Consider the following 22,555-nt stretch of genomic DNA (forward strand, 5'->3'; position numbering starts at 1 on the left):
GCTATCCTGATTCCCCGCATCGCACGCAACTGAGCTTGTACGTCGGTAGAGGGTGTTGCATCAAATCAGGTTCGTGGCACAGCGCATTGAAAGAAGAAGTCACACGAAGTGCACGCGAGGTCTCGTCTGTCGTAACCATCTCGTAACTCGCAATCAGAATACCGTTTTTTAGTGGCTAGTCGGTGTATGCAGTGAACTTGGCAATTTGCATTAATTAAAACTTGGACCTAGAAAGTAGTACTTGAACAAGAGTTCCGACGACGACAGATAAATTCTGAATTTATATAACTTCATCCACATAAATTGTTGCCCGCGTTGAAAGACGGTGATTGGATAGTACTGAGTATAAACTTATAATAGATACTGGGGAAATCCTATCGTTAGTTTAGGGAAAATACGGTGAACCACATCGAAAAAAATCTCTTCTAATACCGTCCCCAGGGTCTCCAGTAACCTACGTTAGAAAAACAAAATCCTAATTTATAGAGGTTAAAAGTTATATTTATCAAGTTTTAAGCAGGATATTTTCCTGTGGTAGTCTAGTCATGGGATCAGGTCAAAGTGCCAGAAAGCTAACCATTTCAAACGATGAGGTAGTCGGAGTGATTCAAGTGTCAAACGCAGTTGTCCAACGACTTCAGGGTGCCGAGGATGAAATTGGATCCAAGGACGTAAGGGATGCTCAGCCATCCAATCTGATGTCACTGCCCAGTGGGGTTCCAATCCTCCCTGGTCAGGGAGCTCCGTCGAATGGAGTGGCAGTTTATCATTATCCAGAATATACTATATCAGCTCTTGAAATCCAACAGCAGAAAGAGGAAGAACTCAAGAGCCAGGATCAGTACTGGCAGCGACGTCTTCAAAACTTGGAAAAAAATCATGAAAAAATTGATACTATCATGGAAACTGAGTACAAGAAAGCAGTCGACGAGTTTACAGATGGTAATTGAACAGCAGATTTGCACACTGCTGAGTTGGAAAAGGTGTTATTTTCCTAAAGATGTCATTCTTCACTCTTAATTGAAATTTTAAATCAAATGTATAAAATCACTGCAACAACCTTGGTAGAATTGCAAGACGTGATTACTAACATCTAAGGCTATTCACAAGCCAACATTGATCACAGATCTCATTTTTTGTGCTCCCATCACTTGCTGAAGAAACGCATCTGGAAAATTCTCCACAATTAAATTGTGCTTTGAATCTGTTATTATTATACTTCTCAAAACTATTCTCCGGCCAAAGTTGCTGTAGAAGTTTCAATCGTTTTCATTTTACTCACCTGATTACGTGACTTGTAGGTAAAAAGGCTCCGTCAACCAAATTGCCGAGACCTCCCTGCACTGAGAATAGCACCGAAGTACTAAAATGCTATCAAGAAAATCCCAAGGAAATATTGAAGTGCTCCACTTTGGTCGAAAAATTTTCCAGCTGCGTGGATCAACGTCGTGCAAAAATCATCGCTGCTCGATGCTGAGATATGTCATGAACTTAGCAGTTTATTAATTTTACTTTCCTTTGTTGGAGTTTGAATGTTTAGTTTTCAACAGATTGTACAGCAGTTGGTATGAATAAAATATTTATTGTTCACATTGCAAACCTAGGCCAATTTTCTTAACATTGCAAAATTTAGCGTGATATGATCTCAATTAAGTGGACAGCGTATTTGGGTTGGATTTTTGATTGAAAAGCACCGCTATGGATTGCCCATAATTAGACCTAGAAAATTATCAAAACTTACTCTTTAAATTCTGCATAAACCTAGCATATTGTAAATATACATGATTGCTCTGAAACTTACAAGAAATGAACCATCTTCAAAACAATGCGCAATTCTTAATACACAGAATGTGAATTTTAAAAAATTTTACACACGCTGTAATAATTTAGTAAAATTCTGTCATCTGCGCAATTCTATCATAAAGAATTATTCTAGCAGAAGGAAATTCCGCAAGTAAATCTTTCCATGCATCTTTATGCAAGCTCATGATGTCAGTTACTGTCAGTGCAATGACGTCGTTGAAATGAGGAAGAGCTGTAGTTACACCTTGTTTGACTCCAAGAATACTTCCGAGCCCTCTCATACTGGGCTTAGCCTTGTCGAAAACTTGAACTTTTCCAGAGTGTATAAAATACATTGTATGGTCGACATCGCCAGCTTGAACAATGTAATTTTTCGGAAAATAAACACAGCGCTTCATCCTAGCTGTGAGCTGATACAGGAAATCTTCGTGCAATCCATGAAATATTTCGGATTCGGTTAGTAAGTAGCCGTATATGTCAAACATAATTTGATTTTGTAAGAAATTGGGCATGCTCAAGATCATGCTGGGCATCCATGCCCCTTGTTGTCTCAGCCACTGCTGCAAACAGTATTCCCATATTCGTTGCAGTAAGATAGGAGAGAGAGATTTACTTTCCATAAATGAATAGAGCCTTTGAACTTGGATTTCAAAATTCGTGAATGTATATTGAGCAAAGTGAATGAATGTAGCCAAAGTTGTCAGTAAATTCAATGCCATTACTTGATAAACTAGTATCAAAAATATCGTTACCAGTACTTCTGGTATTGTGGTCGGCTGAACGTCATGAGATCCAACTGAGGTCAGTAGATCGAAATTATACTGATAAGCTAGAAGCATAGCCTGGAACCTCGAGGTGACGAGGCGCTCCTCGTGATTTGGTGGGATGTTATGTTTACATCCTGATTCGTGACATGCAATCAATATCCACAGACAAACACCCATGTGAACAAACAAGATATTTGTTGCGCAAAGAAACATGCTACGTTTCACTGGATTTATGTACAACTGCCGTTGGTGCTCGGTTTGAAAATGATATATGTGATATAATCTGAGGAGTCGATTTAACTTCAGAACTGTAAGAAGTCTAGCCTTCACTCGGGATTCGTCCACGGAATACGCTAATACTTCGAATGGAATACAGCACAGCAGGTCTAGCCAAAATAAGTTCCATTTGACAAAGTATTTTTTTACCATCTGCTTGTAATTATTGATGGAAGCATTTAAATTTTCGTCAGCAAAATTTGTGTGAAAGCCAACGAATATCTTGATAAAGAAACAAAAGTCACAGGTGTAAATCAGGGAATTAACAGGCATGGTTAAAACTTGCAAAGCGATTTGAGATGTCACTAGATACACGCTAATCATTGATACAGGGACACATATAATCCAGTGCAGATGTTTGTGCCATCTCGACTTTGTTGAAATACAAATCAGCCCATGACAGGTTTTATTGTGGGATCTTACTTTCTTCTCCATATTCTCCAAGTTTGACGCTGCTGCAACTATATCCACAAACTCTGCATCCATTGCCGTGGCACGAGATAGTCTTTCCTGTATAACGGGAAAGTGATCCAGTACGTTATAAAATTCTTCAGCCGATATAACAAATAGGGAAGTATGGCCAGATGCCATCATTTGCATTGTGTGTCTCACAGGCTTTTTTCTCATGAACGAACCAAAAATACCGCCAGGACCAAGTGAGCAGATTATAGTGTCATCAGCTGCCAAAATATCGACGAGTCCGCTCTTGATAATGTAAATGTTACCTTGGACCTCATTGCGTTGAATAATTGGCGTATCTTTGCGGTAGCATGTGTTTTCGACTCGACAGGCCAGTAATCTTGTTGCGCTAAAATCCTGATCTTTGAGTAGATTAACTTTGGCCAACGCTGGGCCATGCAGTTCGACTGCCACCTCTTCATGAAGCTGGGAGGGTAAAGTTTTAAAGAGCTTCTTCCAGTTCAATCCTTTGGAGCACTTCCAACGGTGTTCTACCTCCTCGATAGATAGCAGTATTAATACTGAAGAAACGTCCTCGTTTCTCAAATATCTGAGCATCGCTTGCATCTCTTGACGGTAATCCGCGAGACTAAGATCACCTCCAACTTTGTTGGAGGTAATCTGGGCAATCATCAACCACCATGCAGGTATCAATGTCATGCAAACTAGCATGATGACGATCATTTCTAGAGTTGTTACCACTAATATTACCCCATTACCACAACGAAACATAAAAGTAGAGTGAAAATACACAGATATCAAGTAGACTGATAAAGGATCGTTATATTGTTTAAATTGGGACATTGAAAACCAGGAGTACGAAGTACATTCAATGTTACGATACACACCGTTATCATGTAGAAATTCACAGTTGTACAGCATATTGGCACACGACAAAGCATTCAACATAACTCCAGCTGTCAGTAAAAACCGAAAGTAAGCCACACATGTGTGACTATGCTTGATATCATCCTTTACTGTGGCAAATCTACCAAAGATTCGAAAAAGTAAAAGCGGTCGTGTGATTAAGTAAAACCAGGCCTTTGTCAAATGGGTATTTTGACTACCGAATGTATTTTGTAATCCAAATAATTCCAGCGGTGTACTCATTATAATATCTGTAATGAAGCTAGTGGTCATGTAGTGCAATGTGGTCCAGAGAGGATGAGTGACGATAATGCCGTTTACGTTGTAGTAAGAAACGTGCAAGCGAAGATAAATATCTACAAACCCTACAACGTCAAACATGTAACCGGCTAAACGTGCATGAGGATATGGTACTAGTGATGTGAAGAACTTTGGATAAAATAATGCGCTTAGAAAGCATACGACTTCGCGAAATTCTTCCCAATGCCGGAAGTTTTTTCCGTGCGGATTTATGCCACGTCGTAACATTAAATGACGAATAAAAGAAAACATTCCTATCCTTTTGAACGGTGCCATATAATCCGAGATGATTGCTTTTTCGTCTAAATTTGTCCAATTTGGGTACCTGGTTATTTTGTTGCTCCCTCTTCTTGCGCTCAAGTTTTCTATAGTCTTACCAGTGAAATAATTGTAGTCGATGGCATTCTCAAATTGGGCTTTGAACTCAGGAAACATGTTGAGGGTATTCCAGAAATCAGTTCGCTGTATTGATATGATCTCACACGTTGTTATGGTATGTATATCAGCCAGATTATTAGTATCATGCAGAAATTCAACGACCAGTACCATTGATCCAGGGCCAACGATTTCGCTTCTGTCCCTATCCACATCGCTTGGTAACGCAGAAACGACTTGGCAGTATCCATTTCGTATCACATACATAGCTGTGGTTTTTAACCCAGCTTGGGCGATCATTGTATCTTTCGTAAGGAGAAATACCTTTGCCTTTTTAGCTAATATTTCCAAAAAACTTTCGTCTCCTTGATAAAATATGGGCACAGCTCTCAAAGTTTTCATGATGTTGTGAATAATTATTTTATCATACAGATCTTGACATACGTTGGTTAACAATCTTTTGTTGTCATTCCTATTCGATTTCTTATATTCCCACTGCGTGCCGAGGTGATCTCGAACGCGCGTTGAAATGTCCGATGAGTTTCCATGAAGTTTTAAAAATCGAGTGACCAACTTGAGGTGCTCTGTAGCAGAATTTTTACTCTCGTAATAAATTATGTGTGTCGCTCCCAATTCAGCGCAAAAGTAAACGTACATAATTAAACTTAATATTATTACTCCATCCAATTCTAAAATCTCCCAATTGTTTCTAGGCATCAATTTAGATACACCCAAACTTGTTAGAGTATTGAATATATAGTACATAGTAGTTATTAAAGGATTGTAGAACAATTCTTTTTTACCATAAGTTTCTTCTTCGTGTTTGGTGTAATAACCAATCCACGAATCTACACCACATCCTCTTAAGCGACAACTGCCGCAGTACGTTGCAGTCGCCAGCCAATATGCAGCAATCGCGTACGTAAAAACTGACCTACACGATTTCAACAATTCTATGTTGGTTTCTGAATGTTCTTCCAGTTTCAGTATGTACTTATATAATCTATAAATCGTCAAGAGTCTGTTGATTCTGTAAGCCGAATACGAGTAATAAGGTACGTCTTCAGCGGCAGAATGTGTTCCGAATGTCATCATAAACAATTCTATCGGTAATGTAACAATAATGTCGATGATGAAAGACAGTGTCTGTAGTCGTAGTCTCAGTAAATGTCCAATGTCGACTATTCGGAGTCGATTCTCCAGCTTCACCGCAGTGGAAGCTTGTATAAATATATCAATACTTTTGGTTATGACAAACATAGTATCCAATAATAGGAGCCAATTGGGGAAAGTTAGAGTGAATGTTATATAGTATGGATACAACAAAATAATGACAACGGACACAAAGGCATTAAATTTTTCCCACCAGTTGAGAAAATTTGATTCTGGTTCAAGAATACACGGGCAGTTCATTCTCAAGCATACGGCATTTGACATTAATTCTACTCTTTCACTCAGAGCTAATAATTCAAGGTATCGCGAAGTCCTTGTTCCATCGATTGGTATTAAATCTATTGATAAGTGATTGTTACCATATTTCGATGCCTCTTCAATTACGTGCCATTGCGTTTTCATCCAACTTATTCCATTATGTTCTGATATATTTTTATAACGTCGTACCTGCCCGTGTTTCAGTCTATTTAGGTTTTCAGCAATCACAGTGCGTGCGGTTCGTTTATGGTGAAGATGAGCTGCTACTTTGGGATACAAATTCAATAGCCTGTAAAGACTCGTCGCATCCAATATGTGCACTTCAGAATGAGTTGCAGTACGAATATCTGCTCGACACGTCGAGGGTATGAGTAGTTTTCCTTCACCTAATATACTCCCACTTGATAATGACAATATCGGAGTTTCCGCATCATCTTCAGTCAATACTTGCAAAACGCCGGAAGCTATGTAGATCATTTTTGCTGAGTATCTGTGAACAGAATAAATTGTTGAGGCAGGGTAACAATTTTACCACTCAGATTATCAATCGCAAGTTCTGTACAGATCTCGACCATCAAGGCTGATATCCTTTGCTTTGTGTCGCTATATGAGCTACTATTATTTGATTCATGATTGGTTCTATTTATGTAATGACCGTAAGCAAACATTTTGTATTTGTATTCCTCAGTTCAGTTACAAGCTGACATAACATCCTATACGTTTTCGACGTTTATTACACTAAGCAGTTTAGAAATCTGTTTTTGTGAAAAAAATAAATAAAAAAATATGACTCTGAATCAAATTCACGTACACAGCGATTCATTCTGAAGTCGAGGCATTGAAGGTAGCGGCGATCTCGAGCCTTAACTTTCTGTTCCAATGTTTGGCAATGCCACTTATTTCATGGTGAAACTATTTTTATGAACCCACTACTAACCTGTTTACCCGAAACACATATTCACCCGGAAGAAAATATTGATGTCTCATTGTACAGCTAAGGGCACGTTTAAAAGCTATATCTTGGCTGCGAAAAAGCTGTGAATGTCGTAGCATTTCCCAGTGAAGATCAAGTTGAACCGAACGACGCAAAGGGCCAGGTAGCGCATGGAAGAATTCTGGCATTTCTCTAATTCCAGCTCTATTTTTTAGCAGTGTCAAGTGGTACAGATTCAGCTGATTTCTCAGATATCCCGATACACCCCAAGATTTAACAAAGTCTGCCTCGGACCTAACATCATAATTTCAAGTCATAATTGATTAAACTCAATTGTTCGATTGCAAAGTTTAGAAATGCGGGCATAGAACAATAAAGTACCTTCGGTACTACTTACTTTATTTCCAACATGAATGTAAGGTGTCTCCACATGTTTCTCCTAAAAATGCTGACTAGGAAAGCGTAGAACATGGATTTCATTAAAAACCCAGAGACCATAGCAAAACTGAAAAAACACCACTCTCTAGGTACAGTGGCTGAAATGTTTCCCCGAGCATTGTTCCAACTAACAGACATCATAACTGTAATTGCTGCTAAAAACTGATTAATCTTTTTGGAAGCGTCGAGAACATCAATTGGGAAGCTGTAGGTCCAGTTCATCTCTTCGCAATTCCAGCATGCCATGGCATGTAATAACGCTGCTAAAATATGCCCTAAGACGAGATACATTGTCAAGTAGACCATTGCGAGTTTCCACAAATTTCTAGCACCAATCGCAGATCGATATTGGAGAAAATGTAGTGGCAAGCGGTAGATTCTAAGTAATTTGTTTGACAAAAGTGCGCTGTAAGCTGTCTGCTTAGTGCGGTCTTTACTGGTATTCCACACATCGTAAATCAAGTTCAATGGTATCAACGAAGTTATATCAATAACAAGTAAGAGCCAATTCGTAGGCAAGTACTGACGCATCTCTCGTATCCTAGTAAACATGCTGTGGACTACTCTTAGGATGGTATCAGTCATGTAAATCACGTCGCAGCTTGGTATGATGTAGTATTCTGGTATATACAGGGTGGTATTTACACTGTATGCAATTTTGTAGATTACAGTGAAAATCAAAAGAATGACAGACAGTATTATCAGTTTGGCAAAGAATGCATCAAATGGTAAGAATATTGCGTTTTCCCAATTAATGCCAGAATATTGTTGCTCAAATTTTGACTCTGAGTTCTGACTTGTGTTTTCACGTAGTTTTGTAGCATTACTGTCACTTATATCCAAACTTAGTTTATTGGGCTTGTTATCTACACCTTCCACTTGCATGTTAGTAAAAGTTTTCCATAATTTCAATTTGTAACTATCACAGTACCATAAAGTTTAATAGTCTCTTCACGATGTAGCTTTACAAGTCATATTTATCTAGCCTACTAGATATTTTGTCAACAAGTTTAGTTTTTTGTTTTTTTTCCAACATGTATACATGTTTTGTTTGAGTAAAAATATTTCTAGTGACCAATAATATTGTTATATTTATGGGAATTCACATCATACGTAGGTTTTTTCACTGTCGCACTATCATAGAACAACATTCCTGTACTGAGTAATCACAATTGGGGATGCAAGAAGATCAGATCGATGATAATAATTTTCACATACTTCTTGTATTCAAGAAACTATAAAAGGTAATACAAACAGTTCAAAAATATGCATACAATACCAGGAAACATCATAGACGTTACATTTATACGTTTAACGATATTAAAAATTGCTCTAATGGTAATTAATAAACAACAGCCGGTTAATGCTATTCATAATTTTAGACTCTGATTGATATTTTAAACTGACGAATGTATATCATTTAAAAACTTTAGAAGCCCTCATTTCTACGTAACTTTTTACCATAATGAAATTACAAATGCTCAAGCACCTCACCAAATTTTAGAAAAAAATTAGCAATATTAAATCCGTCACAATGTAATTGTTGCTATGTACAAACATGAAATATTCAAGCATTCAAAGATAAATATAAGAGAAAGACTTGCTGAGAACTTCAATAATCAAACAATGCAGCTTTGAAAATCCTACAATAAAAATATAACATTATTTTTATAGCTAGAATTACAAACAAATACCATCTCTTTTGCGCAAAAGGAAGTATGGTGAAAATTATTCCACTTTTTTGTCTCCGCTAGATTGCAACTTGGCGTGTTCTTCGCTCAGTCGATCATATTCCTGCACAAGAGATTTTGCTTGCGATGTGACTGCTTCTTTGTCTTTCTTTTCCTTTTGCAATTCCGCTTCGAGCTCAGAAATTTGTTTATTTAAGCCTTTGATTTGATTTTTAAGCTCAGAAACTGCTTTGTCGTGAGCCTCGTTGGAATCATTCTGGGCACTTTCTCCTGATGATTTCTGTGCCAGTAAAGATTTTGCTGTGGTGGTGGCAGATACTGCTTGCCGCATAGCTGCCTCACTTTGTGCCAGTAGCGTTGCTTGGGCCGAAATCAGTGTAACCAAGCGACGGATCACAAGGCTCAGAAAGAGCGAAAATCCAGAAATATAAAAATTCCGTTGAGCCCGAAACAGCCGCATATTACCTATAATTTATGCAATTGTATTTCGTTATCAAAGAATGTTATTTCTACGAAAACACATTAACCCACATACAGTAGTAGTCCCATTTTTTGAATTTTGAATCACAGATGCACTTCATTTTTCAAAAAATAATAGTATACAAATTTCGTACCTTGCATTTCTGTATTTAAATGAACATGTTCCCCAGTCTCTATGTTAGAATACTTGCGCATTTCTCGAATCGCATCTAGCAAAAATAATACCAAAATGGCCAGCAGGACTAAAAAGTATATCGACGCTTGACTGCTCAAGCTCTGAAGGAATCTGGACTTGAAAAGCCGTTGCCAACTCTTCGGGGATGCTATTGGCAAAACGAGGAGCAGAACAACAGCTATTTCCACATATAAAAAAGAAGCGATAATCGTCCATTGCAAGCTCATCTTTATTACCGTTTTTTCTTGCTTTCTTATCTTTCAGAAGAATATATCTGAGAATAATAATGAACAATTTCAATTACACACTTGGTTAATATCAGGTACTGAAAAGTTTTTAAATGTCTGTCGTTTCTAGCCCGGGTGAATTTTGAATTAAATTAAATCGTCACATCCAAGATATTATTGTACTATGATAGACTGACCAACGGATGAATTACAAATGAAAAATGGGAAACTCTTGAGCCCATTTTATTTAAGCATTCAGTAACTTTTTTCTGACTTGCTAGTGTCGATTACTGTCAGCATAAGACCAAAAAGACCCAAGATTACCCAAATTACAGATATCTATTACAAAATACTGTATCTGAGGATGCGAGTCGATTTTACACTATTGAATATATCCAAAAACTTGAACTGTCTGAATTATTCTTTGGCTCAAGAAAAGTGAGTAAAGTAATGAGAATTGTCACAAAAAAAAAAAAAATCAGTAATGACATGAGATCAAATGCAATACCTGTATACTAAGATTTAAAAGTGAATCACAACCGACTTTACAAACTTTGATCAGATAGCTTCAGCCTATGACGCAATACTATTTATGAATTTGACAAATATTCTGTGTCGATGCAAGGCTAAAAATGTATGTAACGAGGAGATGGCGGGGAGCAAGGATTTGACTGTTGAATCGTAATGAAACTCGTACATGTAGGCGAGTCTTGTACTCATATCTCACAGGAATATTGTCTTGTCGAATGCGATGATAAGGTATAAAAAAAAATTTCACGTTAGCGCAGAAGATTACATATGAAATGGCTGAATCGTCTATTTTCACTTGGTTAGCGAAATTTTTAGATTAATGGCTCAACTACTTACGTGGTTTTTAGAAAGTCGCACGCCGGTTCAAGCAATACCTGAATCTCTAACCACTCATTCGCCCAGCGTAACGTCCAGCTAAGTACAAAGTGCGGTACGGATATTCCTGAGTTTATAAATAAATTACAGGGTGACGTTGTACCCCGTAAATGTTGCTATGTTTTCTACGTTTTTTCTATTTCGTTTTCCACGAACACAGGGTCTTCTTTGATTGGCCAGGCCGTTGGCGAAAGTTTGCGTTCCTAAATATTGGAAAGACGTCAAAGATTGTTGTTTTGACTCAATTTGAGGAACGCAGGTCAACGAGGTCTTCTCTCACTGACAATGAGTAGGTATCAGTCAAGTATCAGTCAGTGGTTCTCTGGACGAGAAAAAAAGAAGATAAAATAAATAAGAGAAAAAAAGTATAGGGAATCGCAATAAACACCACGTGCTTTACGGTGATTATTGTTTGAAACTTGATCACAGTAATATAATTGAGTAAGAATGCCAGGAAAACTTATAAACAACGTACTCACGTACGAAGGATGCAATTACTTTAGGTATCGTTTACTACTGGCAACATTGTCCGGGAAACCCGTAAGAATCACGGGGATACGAATCAACGATGACAATCCCGGCCTTAGAGGTTAGAACTTCGAACTGGACGGATCCGATTGTTGACCAATTCAGTTCCTTAGTTTTCATCATGGAGTTCGACATTTATGTTTTTGGTTTTTATTACAGAATATGAAATCAACTTCGTTCGACTCATGGACAAAATCACAAATGGGACCAGAATAGAGTTGAATGAGACTGGCACTATTATTTCTTATATTCCTGGTTTACTGGTCGGAGGAGATCTGGAACACGAATGTAGTCTTGAACGAGGTATCAGTTACTATTTAGAAGCTGTCATGATGTTAGCCCCTTTTTGTAAGAAAATGATCAGACTCAAAATCAAAGGAATAACCAACAATACTCTTGGTAAGAATTTTTGAAAATTTATTCATTTCTGTAATGTGCATATTAAAAATCAAACGTTCTATCAAAGTAATTGGTTTCCGATTACTTCAGACCCCTCTATCGATAGACTGAAAGCCAGCGGAATTCCTGTCATTAAGCAATTCATTGTGGGGGATGATGACGTGGAATTGAATATTTCTAAGAGAGGCGTTGCTCCATTAGGCGGTGGCGAAGTATGGTTTAAATGTCCGGTGAATCGTCACCTCAAGTCGATACAGGTTGGTTAACAATTTTTTTAAACAACTGTCATAAATTTGAAATCATCCAGCGGTACACGGAGCCTAACCTTAAACTTATTGCCATAGTGCCAGAATTGTGGAATGGTCAAACGAGTGCGAGGTGTAGCGTGTTCGATACGTGTATCCCCGGCAATAGCCAATCGCATGGTGGAATCTGCTAAAGGATGCCTGTTAAAATTTCTTCCAGACATTTATATTCACACAGATCAGAGTCGAGGTTCATCAAGCGGTAAATCTCCAGGTAAAATTATTATTACGAAAAATAATTTTTCTAGTTAACAGATCGATGTTAACAACTTTCTTTGTCAGTAAGTTAATTCACAATGAAAGTATGTAGTTTGAACATATTCTATCAGTTGAGGTTGAAATTCGTGTTATATCCAGATAAATATTTTTCACCCCTAGGTTTTGGAATTACTTTAGTGGCTGAAACGACAACAGGAGTATCTTTGAGTGGTGAAGCATTTTCATCCTTGACAGAGACCGGATCTCTACCATGCGTTCCTGAAGATCTTGGTAAAAAGGCAGCCTTATATCTTTTGGATGAAATATACAGGTAAGTTTAAATGTGTTATTATTTAATCAACACCTTTATGGAAACAATTACTTTACAGAAGTGGATGTGTAGATTCTGCCTTTCAAAGCATGGCAACACTGTTTATGGCACTTGGTAAGAAAGACATTTCAAAGATGACCGTAGGCCCATTGACGCAAGCCGCGTAAGTGAACGTCATTTTGTACAAAAAAACACTTTATTGTTATTATCAAAGGCTTGATTATCATTAGACTATATCTTATTGATTTTCAGAATACAATTTCTACGGGATTTGAGAGACTTTTTCGGTGTTGTTTTTAAGATAGACATGTTGAGCAGTGATGAAACTATCGTCAAGGAACGAAGTCTGGTATTATTAACTTGCGTTGGAATAGGATATTCGAATATCAATCGCCGTGTCATGTAGCTCTTAAGTGTGAGTAATTTTTATTTACTAAAATAAAGCCCAAACATTTAAACAGAGGTCTTGATACTTTTACACCCGAATCTGTCAGACTGATTTACTACAATCTAAAACCTGTAAAATTGTCAAAATGCTACACCAGATTATACTAATACAAAGTCTTGAAGGTACAATGGCTTCGCAGGCCATGCCCGAAAACTTTGTAACTTTAACAATCGCCAAGATTGTTGATAAGTTGCAGAGCTTTGCTTTGCATGATAGTATGTGATTTTCTTCGGGTGATTTTGTTCACTGGCTGTTGTTCTATTGAATTTGTCAACAGTTACGAGGAATGTTCTGAAAAGTTCTTGCTTGCTGATTAATAAGTAATTGCCTCTTTTTTTCTTCTTCGTTGCGCCTTGCTTTCGACCATCCACAGATATCTCCAATTGTCTGTTTATATTGAAAAATGATTACTTTCACATGAATCATCTATGTACCATTTTAACGAGATTGAAGTTCATGTTAATATAATTACGCATTACCAGAATGAATGGCTATTTCACAACTCTAGTATTATTCGAAATGCAATGAAAGGTGAATTATACTCATTCTTCGGTTAAAATCTCTTCAAAATAACGATACAGTTGTGAAATAGTGATTTTTAAGAAACCTTTACTCATCTACTACAGGTGTATTTCGAGTAGTTGTCTTAGAATCAGACCACTATAAAACTCAATGTTCAGATAAGGCAAGGGTATTCACCTTTCGGGTACTGCACACCATATTATGCTAGAGGGGCAAGGCCGAGCCCTGTTATCTCCTTTTCTGTGGACGAAACTTTGTTCCGATTGCATGAAAACTGGACATCTTCTAGTGGCAAACCTTTCACATATACCACGTTGCATAGCTTCTAGAGAAAATGGAGATTGCCCTCCAATACAAAAACTGTCGATTATTACAGGTGGGATTAGTCTGGATAAAAGAGCCCCTTGTATACCAATAATATTCCATCTATAACAAATATTATACAATTACAATACGTATAATGAAAATAAAAGAGATGCAGCTACGGTTTTTTTAATGGTATAATACCAGGTTTGAATTCAATTTATTGGTCCCAATGTTCTTACTTAGCAATTTTGTCGGAACAGGATAAACTCAGCGTTCGATCACCCCGTCCTGGTTTTGTTCTTATGGGTCCAAGAAGGTGATAATTAATACCCGGCAGGCGAGAATCTTGTTTGTCGATTTCGACACATTTTGCACCTGTTCGATGCACGTCGTACTCGTCACACTGATAATCTTCCTGAAGAACGGCTCTTTTTACTTCCATATCGTCGTTTGCATGAAGCTTTCTTTTTCGTGCAGAAGCGTTGACGCCGAACACACAATTCTCAACTATCTTAGGAAATATCGAACAATCCCCACAAGGAGTTTGACTACAATAATAGTGAAGTGAAATATTATTCCGTAGACAGATTGTTTTATTTGCATCCAATTCGAAAATATCGCTATTATTGTCATTCAACCTCAAATTTAATTGATGGTATAAGTAGCGTAGAAACGCTCGCCGGGCTAGGACCTCAGCATGTGAATCGCTCAACCTACTTCCGATTTCCCATTGTTTTGTATCTAATAACTCAGTACCGCTTAAACACTTTGTGCCAGTAGCCAGCGATACAACTGACAAAGATTCTTGTGCATCTTTCAAAACAATTCCAGCTAGAACTGTCCACTCTGTATCTTGTGGTTTTCCTGTTTTTCCAAAACTATTATATTTTTCACAGCAGAGCTGGGCAATTCTATCCGCCAGGTTGTTCATAATTAACAACAACTTACGCTCCAGTTGTCAGTTAGGTTTTAATTAGGTGTATGAATGATATAAAAATACGTAAACATTGCAAGTATTCTGCATTTATACCGAGTACATGTTTGCCACTCAACAGACGTTGGTTGGATCCCATGTATACTTTTTTTGAGGTAAGCTGGACAAGGTTTTCATGTGCTGATCGTTTATGACAAAGTTTAGATCGATGTTATCTCTGATGTGCTCCATTTTTGCAGCTTTTGGTATGATTCCTATGGAAATGAAAATAATGGACAATTGGCGACGTTATTACAGTCAAAGCATTTCAGACGAATGAAACGTTCAGACAACATACCAATACCCTGTTGCAGTGCCCATCTTAATAGTACCCTAGCTGGAGATACCTTGTATTCTGTGGCAATACTGTTGACTGTTGGATCTTGGAGTAGTTCGTTAGATTTACTTGTGCCCAAAGAGGAATAAGCTTGAACGTGAATTCCTTCTTTGTTACAATAAGTTCTTAGTTCATCCTGACGATAATGGGGATGACATTCAACCTGTGAATTCAGCACAACGGTTATCCGGTGGACAAATTCACATTAAAACTGCAACGTTCAAAACTCAACCTACTTGATTAACAGCAGGTCTCACACCATAATCATTCGCTAACAATTCTTTGAGATGTTTAACAAGGTAATTGGATACACCAATTGATCTGAGTATGCCTTGCTTTTGAAAATCTGCCAACACTTTCCATGTTGTGTCTCTCAATTTAATGTTCTCTGTGGAATTCTCTGGGATGGCCCCAGCGCCGGGCCAATGAATCAAGTACAGATCCAAGTAGGTAAGTCCCAATTTTGAGAGAGAATTCTTTACAGCATTGTAAACTTTTTCTGGACAACCAGTATCGCTCGGGGCTGCAATCGAGAAATCATGTTGGTAAGTTTGATATTCAAGTACAAAGCAACTGTCGAATTCTCTCGAAACCACGTAGTATATTGAATCGAAGATCCATATGAGTTCACTTGCCGAGTTTCGTAGTGACAAAGATATCTTCTCTTTTCAGATTATATTTAGGCAGAGATATTCTTAGGGCTTCGCCTATATCACCTTCATTTCCATATCTTGCAGCGGTATCTGAGTGGAATTGAAAGATATAACTGTTCAGAAATATAATGGAGCAGTGAGAATAAATGATATAGATAATAAACCATACAAATATAGCCATGACAGCCTTACTCACCGATTGATCGAAATCCTACTTTGAGGCTTTCATCCACAACATCCAGGATAAGGTCTCTGCCTCTTATTGTGTAGGTTCCAACTGAAATATAACCCAAGTAACTATTTGGCGAGAAGTGATTTGCAAAAATATGTCTGTTGCAGGTTTCCAAGAATGGTTTTTATAACATATCAAAGTAGGGTAATTATGAAACTGCACATTGAACGATAATCCTCACTAACAGATCACCAGACCGTGATTGATGTTGTACAAGCAATGGATATTTTTTATTTGCATTATTTTTAGTCTTGGTTTGTTCTTACGTCCAAGAAGAGGCATGTGGTAGCCACTTGACAGCTTCACATATTCTTTTGCTTTCAACATTTTGTAGTTAAAGTTAAGAGAATACGAAGGACTTATTTATAATTTTCACCTTCAAGAGATCAACTCGAATTAATCGTCTGGGGTTGGACAATTACGAATAAACTATTTCCAAATACTCTGCTGACACTAAGCAACATGAGGATTTATAGGTTAGAAAGCAGATCAATGATCTTTTAGTACGCGGGGGCTTCGACCTTGGATATATGTATGTAATCGCTGCTAGCAATCAAATATCATATCGTCGATTTATTTTACACTTGAGATTTGGAGTATACATTTTTATACACAACGTAAACCTCCCACGGCTGGTAGTTGGGTAAATTGCTTTATTTATCATAGACAATTCGTGAACGAGATTTTTTAATCACTACTTGTCGGAGGTAATGCCAATGGAACCTTCGTACACATTATTTTCTCTGCCAAAATTTGAGCAGTTTCAATCATGTTGTTCAAAATCCAGTTTTGATGACCTGGTTGTGGAAATTCAGCGCACGGTAGCCAGCGACGACTGTCGTCCTCCAATTGTTGCAAATACACAGGTTGCGAGAAAAATATTCCCTTTGGAATGCCAAATGTTCCTATGGGCATAGTTAATCAACAGGTGGGCATGGCCAATGGCGATATTCAATAGGAGTGCAACAATCTTTTCCTTTGTACTAACCGTCCGAGCATATTCCTAAAGAAATAATTTCATCCTCCACATTGTTGTTTTTGTTGTACCAAAGTCTGAGAAGATCACAGATCGCTATGCATTTTTGAGAGTCACCTGCCAGCGAAACCTGATGAATTTCAGAGCAGCTCATGAATATTTGATTTAGACCTCGAAATACATATTTTTTGATAATGTAATTTCAGAATCAGTTTCCGTTTGTTATTTTAAATGAATTTTATGTAAATATACATCTATTTAGGCATAGATTACTTTGAATGTATTACTTTATGCTCAAGTAGAGTGACATCAGGGTCCTTGTCATGTACCATGTAGAATATTGAACTTAACTCTTGGTGCCTCGCACCCAGTGGCAAGGTTGTACCGTTACGAGATTTTAATGCTCGGTTATTGGGTCTATAAATTTCGTGTCTCTGAATAGTATTGTGCATGTCGACAAAATGGTTTATGCCTGCAAAATTTTCTATAAGTAATGTTTAACTGCACTCGTAAATGAATATTTGTCTGCAACGGTGACTTGCCTATAAAACCCCAAACTGGAGGGCATCCCATTTCTTCTAATGCTACATCAACCAAATTCGCCGTTTCACACAAAATTTCAAATCCCAGGTGACTACTCACAACGACAATATTATTTGCATCCAAGTTTGTAACTGTAGAGGCAAGTAATCCGGCATTGAGACAATTCGGTCCAGCTGAACAAAATACCACTTTCATGCAATCTGGGGCAAAATCATTTATTTGCCTTGCTAAGTCAAGCATGGATGATCCATTACGATTTAACCAATAATCTATTGCTTCTCCACTTTCCCTGAAAAACTATATAAGTTTTATGGCATAACAGTGGCAGAAATACAAATTATCTTACTAGTTACTTTTAATTTTATAATCGATGCATATTGACTTTTACAATAATTATTCAATTTATATGTAGCCTCACACTTGATTATAAATCATAACTTATTTTATAAACTCACATTGGTATTTCATTTAATATAATAAGTATGTCGCAGTCAGCCAAAGCAATACTCAATGATTGCACAATTTTGATAGCAGGTGAGCTTTTGCAGGGTGTTTCGATTTCTCTAATTTCATCTTTCAGTCTTGTACTAGGCACAGGGGGATTGTACAGTTTGACAACTATCTCCTTCGCAAGATGCAATATTTCAATTGCACATAAGTCAATTGCCAGGTTTTCACACAGTTGTCGGTCTGATCCAAATATTGAAACACGTAGCTTTGAATTTCCTGCAATCAACGTATTCTTACGTGCCCTTATTTCTGCTTCCTAGACAACATACGAATGTCATTCATCATTCCCAACGAAAGCTAAATACTTTATCCTGAAATAGATGTACCTGACTGCAATCTTGCCCCAACGTGTTCAGTTCATCCTTACTAAGCTGGGACTCAATACCGTAGTATTCACGAATAAATTCCCAGAATTGAGTTGCGTCACCTATATAGGCGTAGTTGTCTGCAGATTTTCCGAATTTACGCCATACAAGAGGTGAATTTTCGTGTGACCAGCCCCGTGTTTTGCAAATTTTCTCCAACCACGGCTACATGCAAACAGATTTGTCCATTGATTTTGTACAAAGAATGCCATTGGGTTTGAATTCGTACTTCCCATTCTTCGCATTGCTTACAAATCCTTTCAAATCTAAAATTCGGTAGTGTTTGGGATAAATGACTAGCAACATAGCACACATGGGAGAACACCTGGTCCTCCATGACGCCAGCTACCAGGATTAATGGCTGGTTGTCTGTCATCTTTGGTTAGATTTATCGGTTTGAGTTATTTGTGGTGTTCAATAGGTATCACCTTTATATTTAATCCGTGCATGCAAGTATGGCAAATGTTTGTAGTTTGATGTTGGTAACCATAGACACACATAGGTAACTAAAGTATCAAGCAAATTGCTTACAAGCTCCGAGTTATCAAAATGATGACATAGGTTTATTTTTAAAAATACAAAAAATTTACATAGATAAAGATACAATTTTATTATAAATAATGATAATTATTATTAAATCAATTAGAAATTCAAGAGCTGGGAAACTAGTAGTGGCTAAAAAATGTCTTTGGCATGAAAAAACTGAAAATTAAAGCGATAATCCACAAATAATTGATCAGACTGGTACGACCAATCCTTCATTTTATTTTTACCCAGATAAATCAATGAAAAATCCGGTTTGCAGCGAATACAAGTATTTAGTTGCCTTCGATTCTCATAGTGAACAATAACTTGTCGATAATGTCCAGGTATCGAAATATTTTCAGCTCTCATTAAAATTCGTCATTGTCTGAAATATCTGGAAGACTTAGCGAGTCTTCGTCAAGTTCCTGTTCGGACTTTAAACATGCACGTAGCTTGAGCTCAGGTAATACAGGGAAAGGTAACATTTCAGGATCTGAAAAAAAAGTTATTGTTAATTTCATTTATCAAATGACGTGGCTAACAATGAGTTTTAACTTTTGCATGGAATACTGTCTTACCAGATTCAAAACCTTCATCGTCGTAAGTCTGAATTGACCGAGTAAAGTTAGCTACTAATTCTTCAAAATCAGGAGCAGTAGGTTGATCATCGGTGTTCACTGCGATGTAAAAAGATTTTTGGTTTATTGTAAAATGGATCTGACCAATTGGAGAGCTTGAATATTTTATTTCATATAGTCAAGAAGACACATTCTCATCCATTCTAAAAGACACCAAATCACTTTTCATCCTAACTCACTATAGTTCTCTTCTTCGTCGTAATAGAAAGCCAGTTTTTCTGGCTCTGGTTGTGAGGATGATCTCGTATTTTTGATAACAGTAGGTGTCAATGGTTTTTTAAAGACATCGTTTTTATGTAGTTTGACAACAGAGTTGACTTCGAGAAATTTGGATTTTGGGGAAGAGGTCTTCGTTGACAGCGGCTTCAGATCCTTAACCTGAATGAATAGACAAAAATTCCCATTTTTGATAACTCATTACATTTCGAACAGATCATAACTTGAAACTGTTAATAAGGTAATTTTTTAGTTTTTCCATTACAACCAATCAATAATCATCACCTTCAGGAATTGCTGGCTTTTGGATCTAGGGGATACAGGTTTCCCATCCAAGTCCATCTGAGTTACCGACGGCTTCAAGGTTTCCGTTTGTTTTTTATTTTTCAAACTCATTGAGGGCTTCGAACTTGCAGTATTAATGTTGAGGTCAGAGTAGGAGCGCATCGATAATCCTTTGGGTTTACATCCGTTGTTGGTTCCGAACAATTTTACAGGCGTGGCAACCGGACCTTCCAGATGATTACGTTGCTTGGATGCTCTCCCGTGCTCTATTCACATAAATTCAACGATGAAATTAAATCACGTGAATCGACCGATATTACATTCCCGAAATGTCATTCAATTCGTTTATCTGGTGCCTGTTTACCGTGGCAGCGAGGTCAGATGCCTTTTTCATTCCCATATTGCATAATCAACGACTCTTGCATGCAGAATTTGTAAATGTTGAGCTTTCATTTTAAAATCGAGTGACTGCAGACCGCGCAAAGGTGAAAACACATAACCTGATCAATTATTTCTGCTCACCTGGCATGATTGGAGCACGCTGAATAGGATCGTCGGTCTTTCCAAACAAGTCAAATATACCTGCCATTTTCTTTGGGTGCCTCAGTTATTTTTCAGTTACGAATCTACGTTAGATTCCAGATATTCTTTGCGTACTCGTTTCAACGTTTACAGAATGTGTTAGTTGTCTATGGAGTACGGGTTATGTTTGAAATCGTTTGAAATCTGAGGGCATTCCAAAATCCTTTGCCGCACAAGCGTCGCTGCTGCAGCGCTACCTTCAGGGTACTCACGGAATTCTGGGACGTCGAAGAGTTTAAACGTACTTGGGTCGCATCATGCGTCCCGAATTTGTGAGAATTTATGCAAATTTGTGCTCAGTTTAATGATTTTTCGTAATTAAGACGATCCCTGCTGCTAGTACTGGTGAGGCATCGTCAAACGAACAGTTCACAGGTACCCAAAGGTTCGTTTTCACGCGCTATGCATGCGATTGGGTTTTTTCATTGGTAAACAATTGACGATCGCTGTTTGACCGTTACATGACGCGCTGGATGTACTATTGAGATTCGAATGTTTAGTTTTCGTTTCGTAGCGATTATTTCAGGTGGAAAAAGTGAAATACACACGTATGTTACATAATTTACAGTCCACGATAGCCTATTCAATGTTCAATTGTGTTTTCACAAAGGTCTTGACCATTGTTTTTCACAGATTGCGTGTCAAGTCGTCCCTATTACGACCTGCGTGCAAATTTCGCCGTATAAACAACAAATACAAACCATTAGGATACTGCATAACTGTTTTTTCTAATTCTTAACAGATCACATGTGTGAGTTCAAGAGCTGAAAACTTTCGACTTTACATCGGCGAAGACCATCGCCGACGAAGCCTGTAACGTCTTGGGGTCGACAAAGAAAGCTGATTCGACGGGTTCAACATTTTGGAAACATCGAGTGATCTGTAAGTCTCGCATGCGATGTGTCGAAGGTGATTTTGCTATACGGGATAGCGAGCCTATTTTTGCCCTCCATTTTTCTGACAGAGCGATAGTTCGATCGGAAGCTGGCCTCACACGTTTTACAGCGTGTAGAATCTTGATACCACGAAATTTTAAATACGTTTCCTCCTCGCTCACTCGGGCAGTAAACCCACCCGCGGGAATAATCTTCGACTTAATTCCCTTCTTATATAATGTATTATTTATCCGGACTTTTTCTTAGAAAAAAGAAAAAATGAGAAACATACCGCGTCAACGGCTTTCCTGCAATAGTAATCAAGCTAGTATTGTATCACGAGTGGATTTGCCTCTGCTGTTTTTTGACTTTCTGTGGCTTTGGTCGCATCGAAATTTTCGTTCAAATTTTTGTGCCAGTCAGTTTCCGCCTCCAGGCAAACAATCTTCAACTTCAAATGCGTAACCCTGTTCTTTGTCCCAACCACCTCCTCTCTCCGCGTCTCTCGTTCTGGCAACTAAAAAATAAGTAGTAAATAAAAAACATTTCGACTGATTTGAGGGGAAGAGGTACATTAATTCAATGTCTGGGCCGTTTACTGCAGTCGATAGAAGCTTGCCGTTTTTGATTGTTCTTTTGTGACCTTGTGGTTATCCATGGGGAAACGTCGTCACGATGG

General features: G+C 37.8%; 7 protein-coding genes across 11 annotated transcripts; 2 read left to right on the forward strand and 5 right to left on the reverse strand.

Annotated features, from left to right (window-relative positions):
• Nucleotides 1-107: 107 nt before the first annotated feature.
• Chchd3 (Coiled-coil-helix-coiled-coil-helix domain containing 3) lies at nucleotides 108-1,599 on the forward strand. 2 transcript variants are annotated; one of them, XM_046622317.2, is made up of 3 exons: nucleotides 108-325; nucleotides 539-942; nucleotides 1,302-1,599. In XM_046622317.2, exons 2-3 carry the CDS (start codon nucleotides 546-548, stop codon nucleotides 1,475-1,477), a joined length of 573 nt encoding a protein of 190 aa, XP_046478273.1. In that variant the 5' UTR covers nucleotides 108-325; nucleotides 539-545; the 3' UTR covers nucleotides 1,478-1,599. The 2 variants fall into 2 exon arrangements, with proteins under 2 accessions (XP_046478273.1, XP_046478280.1); XM_046622324.2 differs by having other exon boundaries at nucleotides 544-942.
• On the reverse strand, nucleotides 1,572-8,535 carry LOC124217728 (uncharacterized). The gene is made up of 4 exons (XM_046623727.2): nucleotides 7,610-8,535; nucleotides 7,216-7,506; nucleotides 1,802-6,768; nucleotides 1,572-1,719 (listed from the first exon to the last, which is right to left on the reverse strand). Exons 1-3 carry the CDS (start codon nucleotides 8,533-8,535, stop codon nucleotides 1,887-1,889), a joined length of 6,099 nt encoding a protein of 2,032 aa, XP_046479683.2. The 3' UTR covers nucleotides 1,572-1,719; nucleotides 1,802-1,886.
• A 319-nt stretch (nucleotides 8,536-8,854) lies between these two features.
• On the reverse strand, nucleotides 8,855-11,245 carry LOC124221484 (B-cell receptor-associated protein 31). Of its 2 annotated transcripts, none has more exons than XM_046631553.2 (3): nucleotides 11,091-11,245; nucleotides 9,956-10,270; nucleotides 8,855-9,806 (listed from the first exon to the last, which is right to left on the reverse strand). In XM_046631553.2, exons 2-3 carry the CDS (start codon nucleotides 10,221-10,223, stop codon nucleotides 9,379-9,381), a joined length of 696 nt encoding a protein of 231 aa, XP_046487509.1. In that variant the 5' UTR covers nucleotides 10,224-10,270; nucleotides 11,091-11,245; the 3' UTR covers nucleotides 8,855-9,378. The 2 variants fall into 2 exon arrangements, with proteins under 2 accessions (XP_046487509.1, XP_046487517.1); XM_046631561.2 differs by lacking the exon at nucleotides 11,091-11,245 and adding an exon at nucleotides 10,732-10,923.
• Nucleotides 11,246-11,284: 39 nt separating this feature from the next.
• Rtc1 (RNA terminal phosphate cyclase 1) lies at nucleotides 11,285-16,170 on the forward strand. 3 transcript variants are annotated; one of them, XM_046631505.2, is made up of 8 exons: nucleotides 11,425-11,718; nucleotides 11,817-12,056; nucleotides 12,147-12,313; nucleotides 12,401-12,575; nucleotides 12,740-12,890; nucleotides 12,949-13,053; nucleotides 13,143-13,305; nucleotides 16,149-16,170. In XM_046631505.2, the coding sequence occupies exons 1-7, from the start codon at nucleotides 11,577-11,579 to the stop codon at nucleotides 13,294-13,296; spliced, it is 1,134 nt and encodes a 377-aa protein (XP_046487461.1). In that variant the 5' UTR covers nucleotides 11,425-11,576; the 3' UTR covers nucleotides 13,297-13,305; nucleotides 16,149-16,170. The 3 variants fall into 3 exon arrangements, with proteins under 3 accessions (XP_046487480.1, XP_046487461.1, XP_046487450.1); XM_046631524.2 differs by lacking the exons at nucleotides 11,425-11,718; nucleotides 16,149-16,170 and adding an exon at nucleotides 11,285-11,418 and having other exon boundaries at nucleotides 13,143-13,348; XM_046631494.2 differs by lacking the exon at nucleotides 16,149-16,170 and having other exon boundaries at nucleotides 13,143-13,348.
• Nucleotides 12,488-15,097, reverse strand: LOC124221429 (Adenosine deaminase, tRNA-specific 1). Its single transcript, XM_046631441.2, has 3 exons — nucleotides 14,406-15,097; nucleotides 14,038-14,286; nucleotides 12,488-13,725 (listed from the first exon to the last, which is right to left on the reverse strand). The coding sequence occupies exons 1-3, from the start codon at nucleotides 15,095-15,097 to the stop codon at nucleotides 13,437-13,439; spliced, it is 1,230 nt and encodes a 409-aa protein (XP_046487397.1). The 3' UTR covers nucleotides 12,488-13,436.
• On the reverse strand, nucleotides 15,170-17,804 carry LOC124217755 (uncharacterized oxidoreductase YtbE-like). The gene is made up of 8 exons (XM_046623782.2): nucleotides 17,625-17,804; nucleotides 17,350-17,467; nucleotides 17,093-17,266; nucleotides 16,326-16,406; nucleotides 16,112-16,219; nucleotides 15,713-15,999; nucleotides 15,438-15,639; nucleotides 15,170-15,354 (listed from the first exon to the last, which is right to left on the reverse strand). Exons 1-8 carry the CDS (start codon nucleotides 17,787-17,789, stop codon nucleotides 15,215-15,217), a joined length of 1,275 nt encoding a protein of 424 aa, XP_046479738.2. The 5' UTR covers nucleotides 17,790-17,804; the 3' UTR covers nucleotides 15,170-15,214.
• A 1,680-nt stretch (nucleotides 17,805-19,484) lies between these two features.
• LOC124221476 (uncharacterized) lies at nucleotides 19,485-21,182 on the reverse strand. Its single transcript, XM_046631548.2, has 5 exons — nucleotides 20,942-21,182; nucleotides 20,420-20,685; nucleotides 20,098-20,296; nucleotides 19,859-19,957; nucleotides 19,485-19,773 (listed from the first exon to the last, which is right to left on the reverse strand). Exons 1-5 carry the CDS (start codon nucleotides 21,006-21,008, stop codon nucleotides 19,649-19,651), a joined length of 756 nt encoding a protein of 251 aa, XP_046487504.1. The 5' UTR covers nucleotides 21,009-21,182; the 3' UTR covers nucleotides 19,485-19,648.
• Between the last annotated feature and the right edge of the window lie 1,373 nt (nucleotides 21,183-22,555).

This window comes from Neodiprion pinetum, chromosome 1, assembly GCF_021155775.2.
Source record: "Neodiprion pinetum isolate iyNeoPine1 chromosome 1, iyNeoPine1.2, whole genome shotgun sequence".
NCBI lineage: Eukaryota > Metazoa > Arthropoda > Insecta > Hymenoptera > Diprionidae > Neodiprion > Neodiprion pinetum.

Excerpts from the sequence above, each read along its gene's own strand:
- LOC124221476 (XM_046631548.2), bottom strand. The coding sequence starts at position 21,008 with ATGGCAGGTATATTTGACTTGTTTGGAAAGACCGACGATCCTATTCAG. Across the intron at positions 19,958-20,097 it reads CGACGAAGAAGAGAACTATA|TGAACACCGATGATCAACCT; the intron begins GTGAGTTAGGAT and ends TTTACATCGCAG. Across the intron at positions 19,774-19,858 it reads CGATGAAGGTTTTGAATCTG|ATCCTGAAATGTTACCTTTC; the intron begins GTAAGACAGTAT and ends CTTTTTTTTCAG.
- LOC124217728 (XM_046623727.2), bottom strand. The coding sequence starts at position 8,535 with ATGCAAGTGGAAGGTGTAGATAACAAGCCCAATAAACTAAGTTTGGAT. Across the intron at positions 7,507-7,609 it reads ACATTCATGTTGGAAATAAA|GTCCGAGGCAGACTTTGTTA; the intron begins GTAAGTAGTACC and ends TTATGATGTTAG. Across the intron at positions 6,769-7,215 it reads TATGTGTTTCGGGTAAACAG|ATACTCAGCAAAAATGATCT; the intron begins GTTAGTAGTGGG and ends TTCTGTTCACAG.
- LOC124221484 (XM_046631553.2), bottom strand. The coding sequence starts at position 10,223 with ATGAGCTTGCAATGGACGATTATCGCTTCTTTTTTATATGTGGAAATA. Across the intron at positions 9,807-9,955 it reads TTTAAATACAGAAATGCAAG|GTAATATGCGGCTGTTTCGG; the intron begins GTACGAAATTTG and ends CATAAATTATAG.
- LOC124217755 (XM_046623782.2), bottom strand. The coding sequence starts at position 17,789 with ATGCACAATACTATTCAGAGACACGAAATTTATAGACCCAATAACCGA. Across the intron at positions 17,468-17,624 it reads TCACTCTACTTGAGCATAAA|GTTTCGCTGGCAGGTGACTC; the intron begins GTAATACATTCA and ends GAAATTCATCAG. Across the intron at positions 16,220-16,325 it reads AGTAGGATTTCGATCAATCG|ATACCGCTGCAAGATATGGA; the intron begins GTGAGTAAGGCT and ends AATTCCACTCAG.
- Rtc1 (XM_046631505.2), top strand. The coding sequence starts at position 11,577 with ATGCCAGGAAAACTTATAAACAACGTACTCACGTACGAAGGATGCAAT. Across the intron at positions 11,719-11,816 it reads TGACAATCCCGGCCTTAGAG|AATATGAAATCAACTTCGTT; the intron begins GTTAGAACTTCG and ends TTTTTATTACAG. Across the intron at positions 13,054-13,142 it reads GGCCCATTGACGCAAGCCGC|AATACAATTTCTACGGGATT; the intron begins GTAAGTGAACGT and ends ATTGATTTTCAG.
- LOC124221429 (XM_046631441.2), bottom strand. The coding sequence starts at position 15,097 with ATGAACAACCTGGCGGATAGAATTGCCCAGCTCTGCTGTGAAAAATAT. Across the intron at positions 14,287-14,405 it reads TGTTCCGACAAAATTGCTAA|ATGGAATATTATTGGTATAC; the intron begins GTAAGAACATTG and ends TATTTGTTATAG. Across the intron at positions 13,726-14,037 it reads TGGTGTGCAGTACCCGAAAG|ACAATTGGAGATATCTGTGG; the intron begins GTGAATACCCTT and ends CAATATAAACAG.
- Chchd3 (XM_046622317.2), top strand. The coding sequence starts at position 546 with ATGGGATCAGGTCAAAGTGCCAGAAAGCTAACCATTTCAAACGATGAG. Across the intron at positions 943-1,301 it reads AGTCGACGAGTTTACAGATG|GTAAAAAGGCTCCGTCAACC; the intron begins GTAATTGAACAG and ends CGTGACTTGTAG.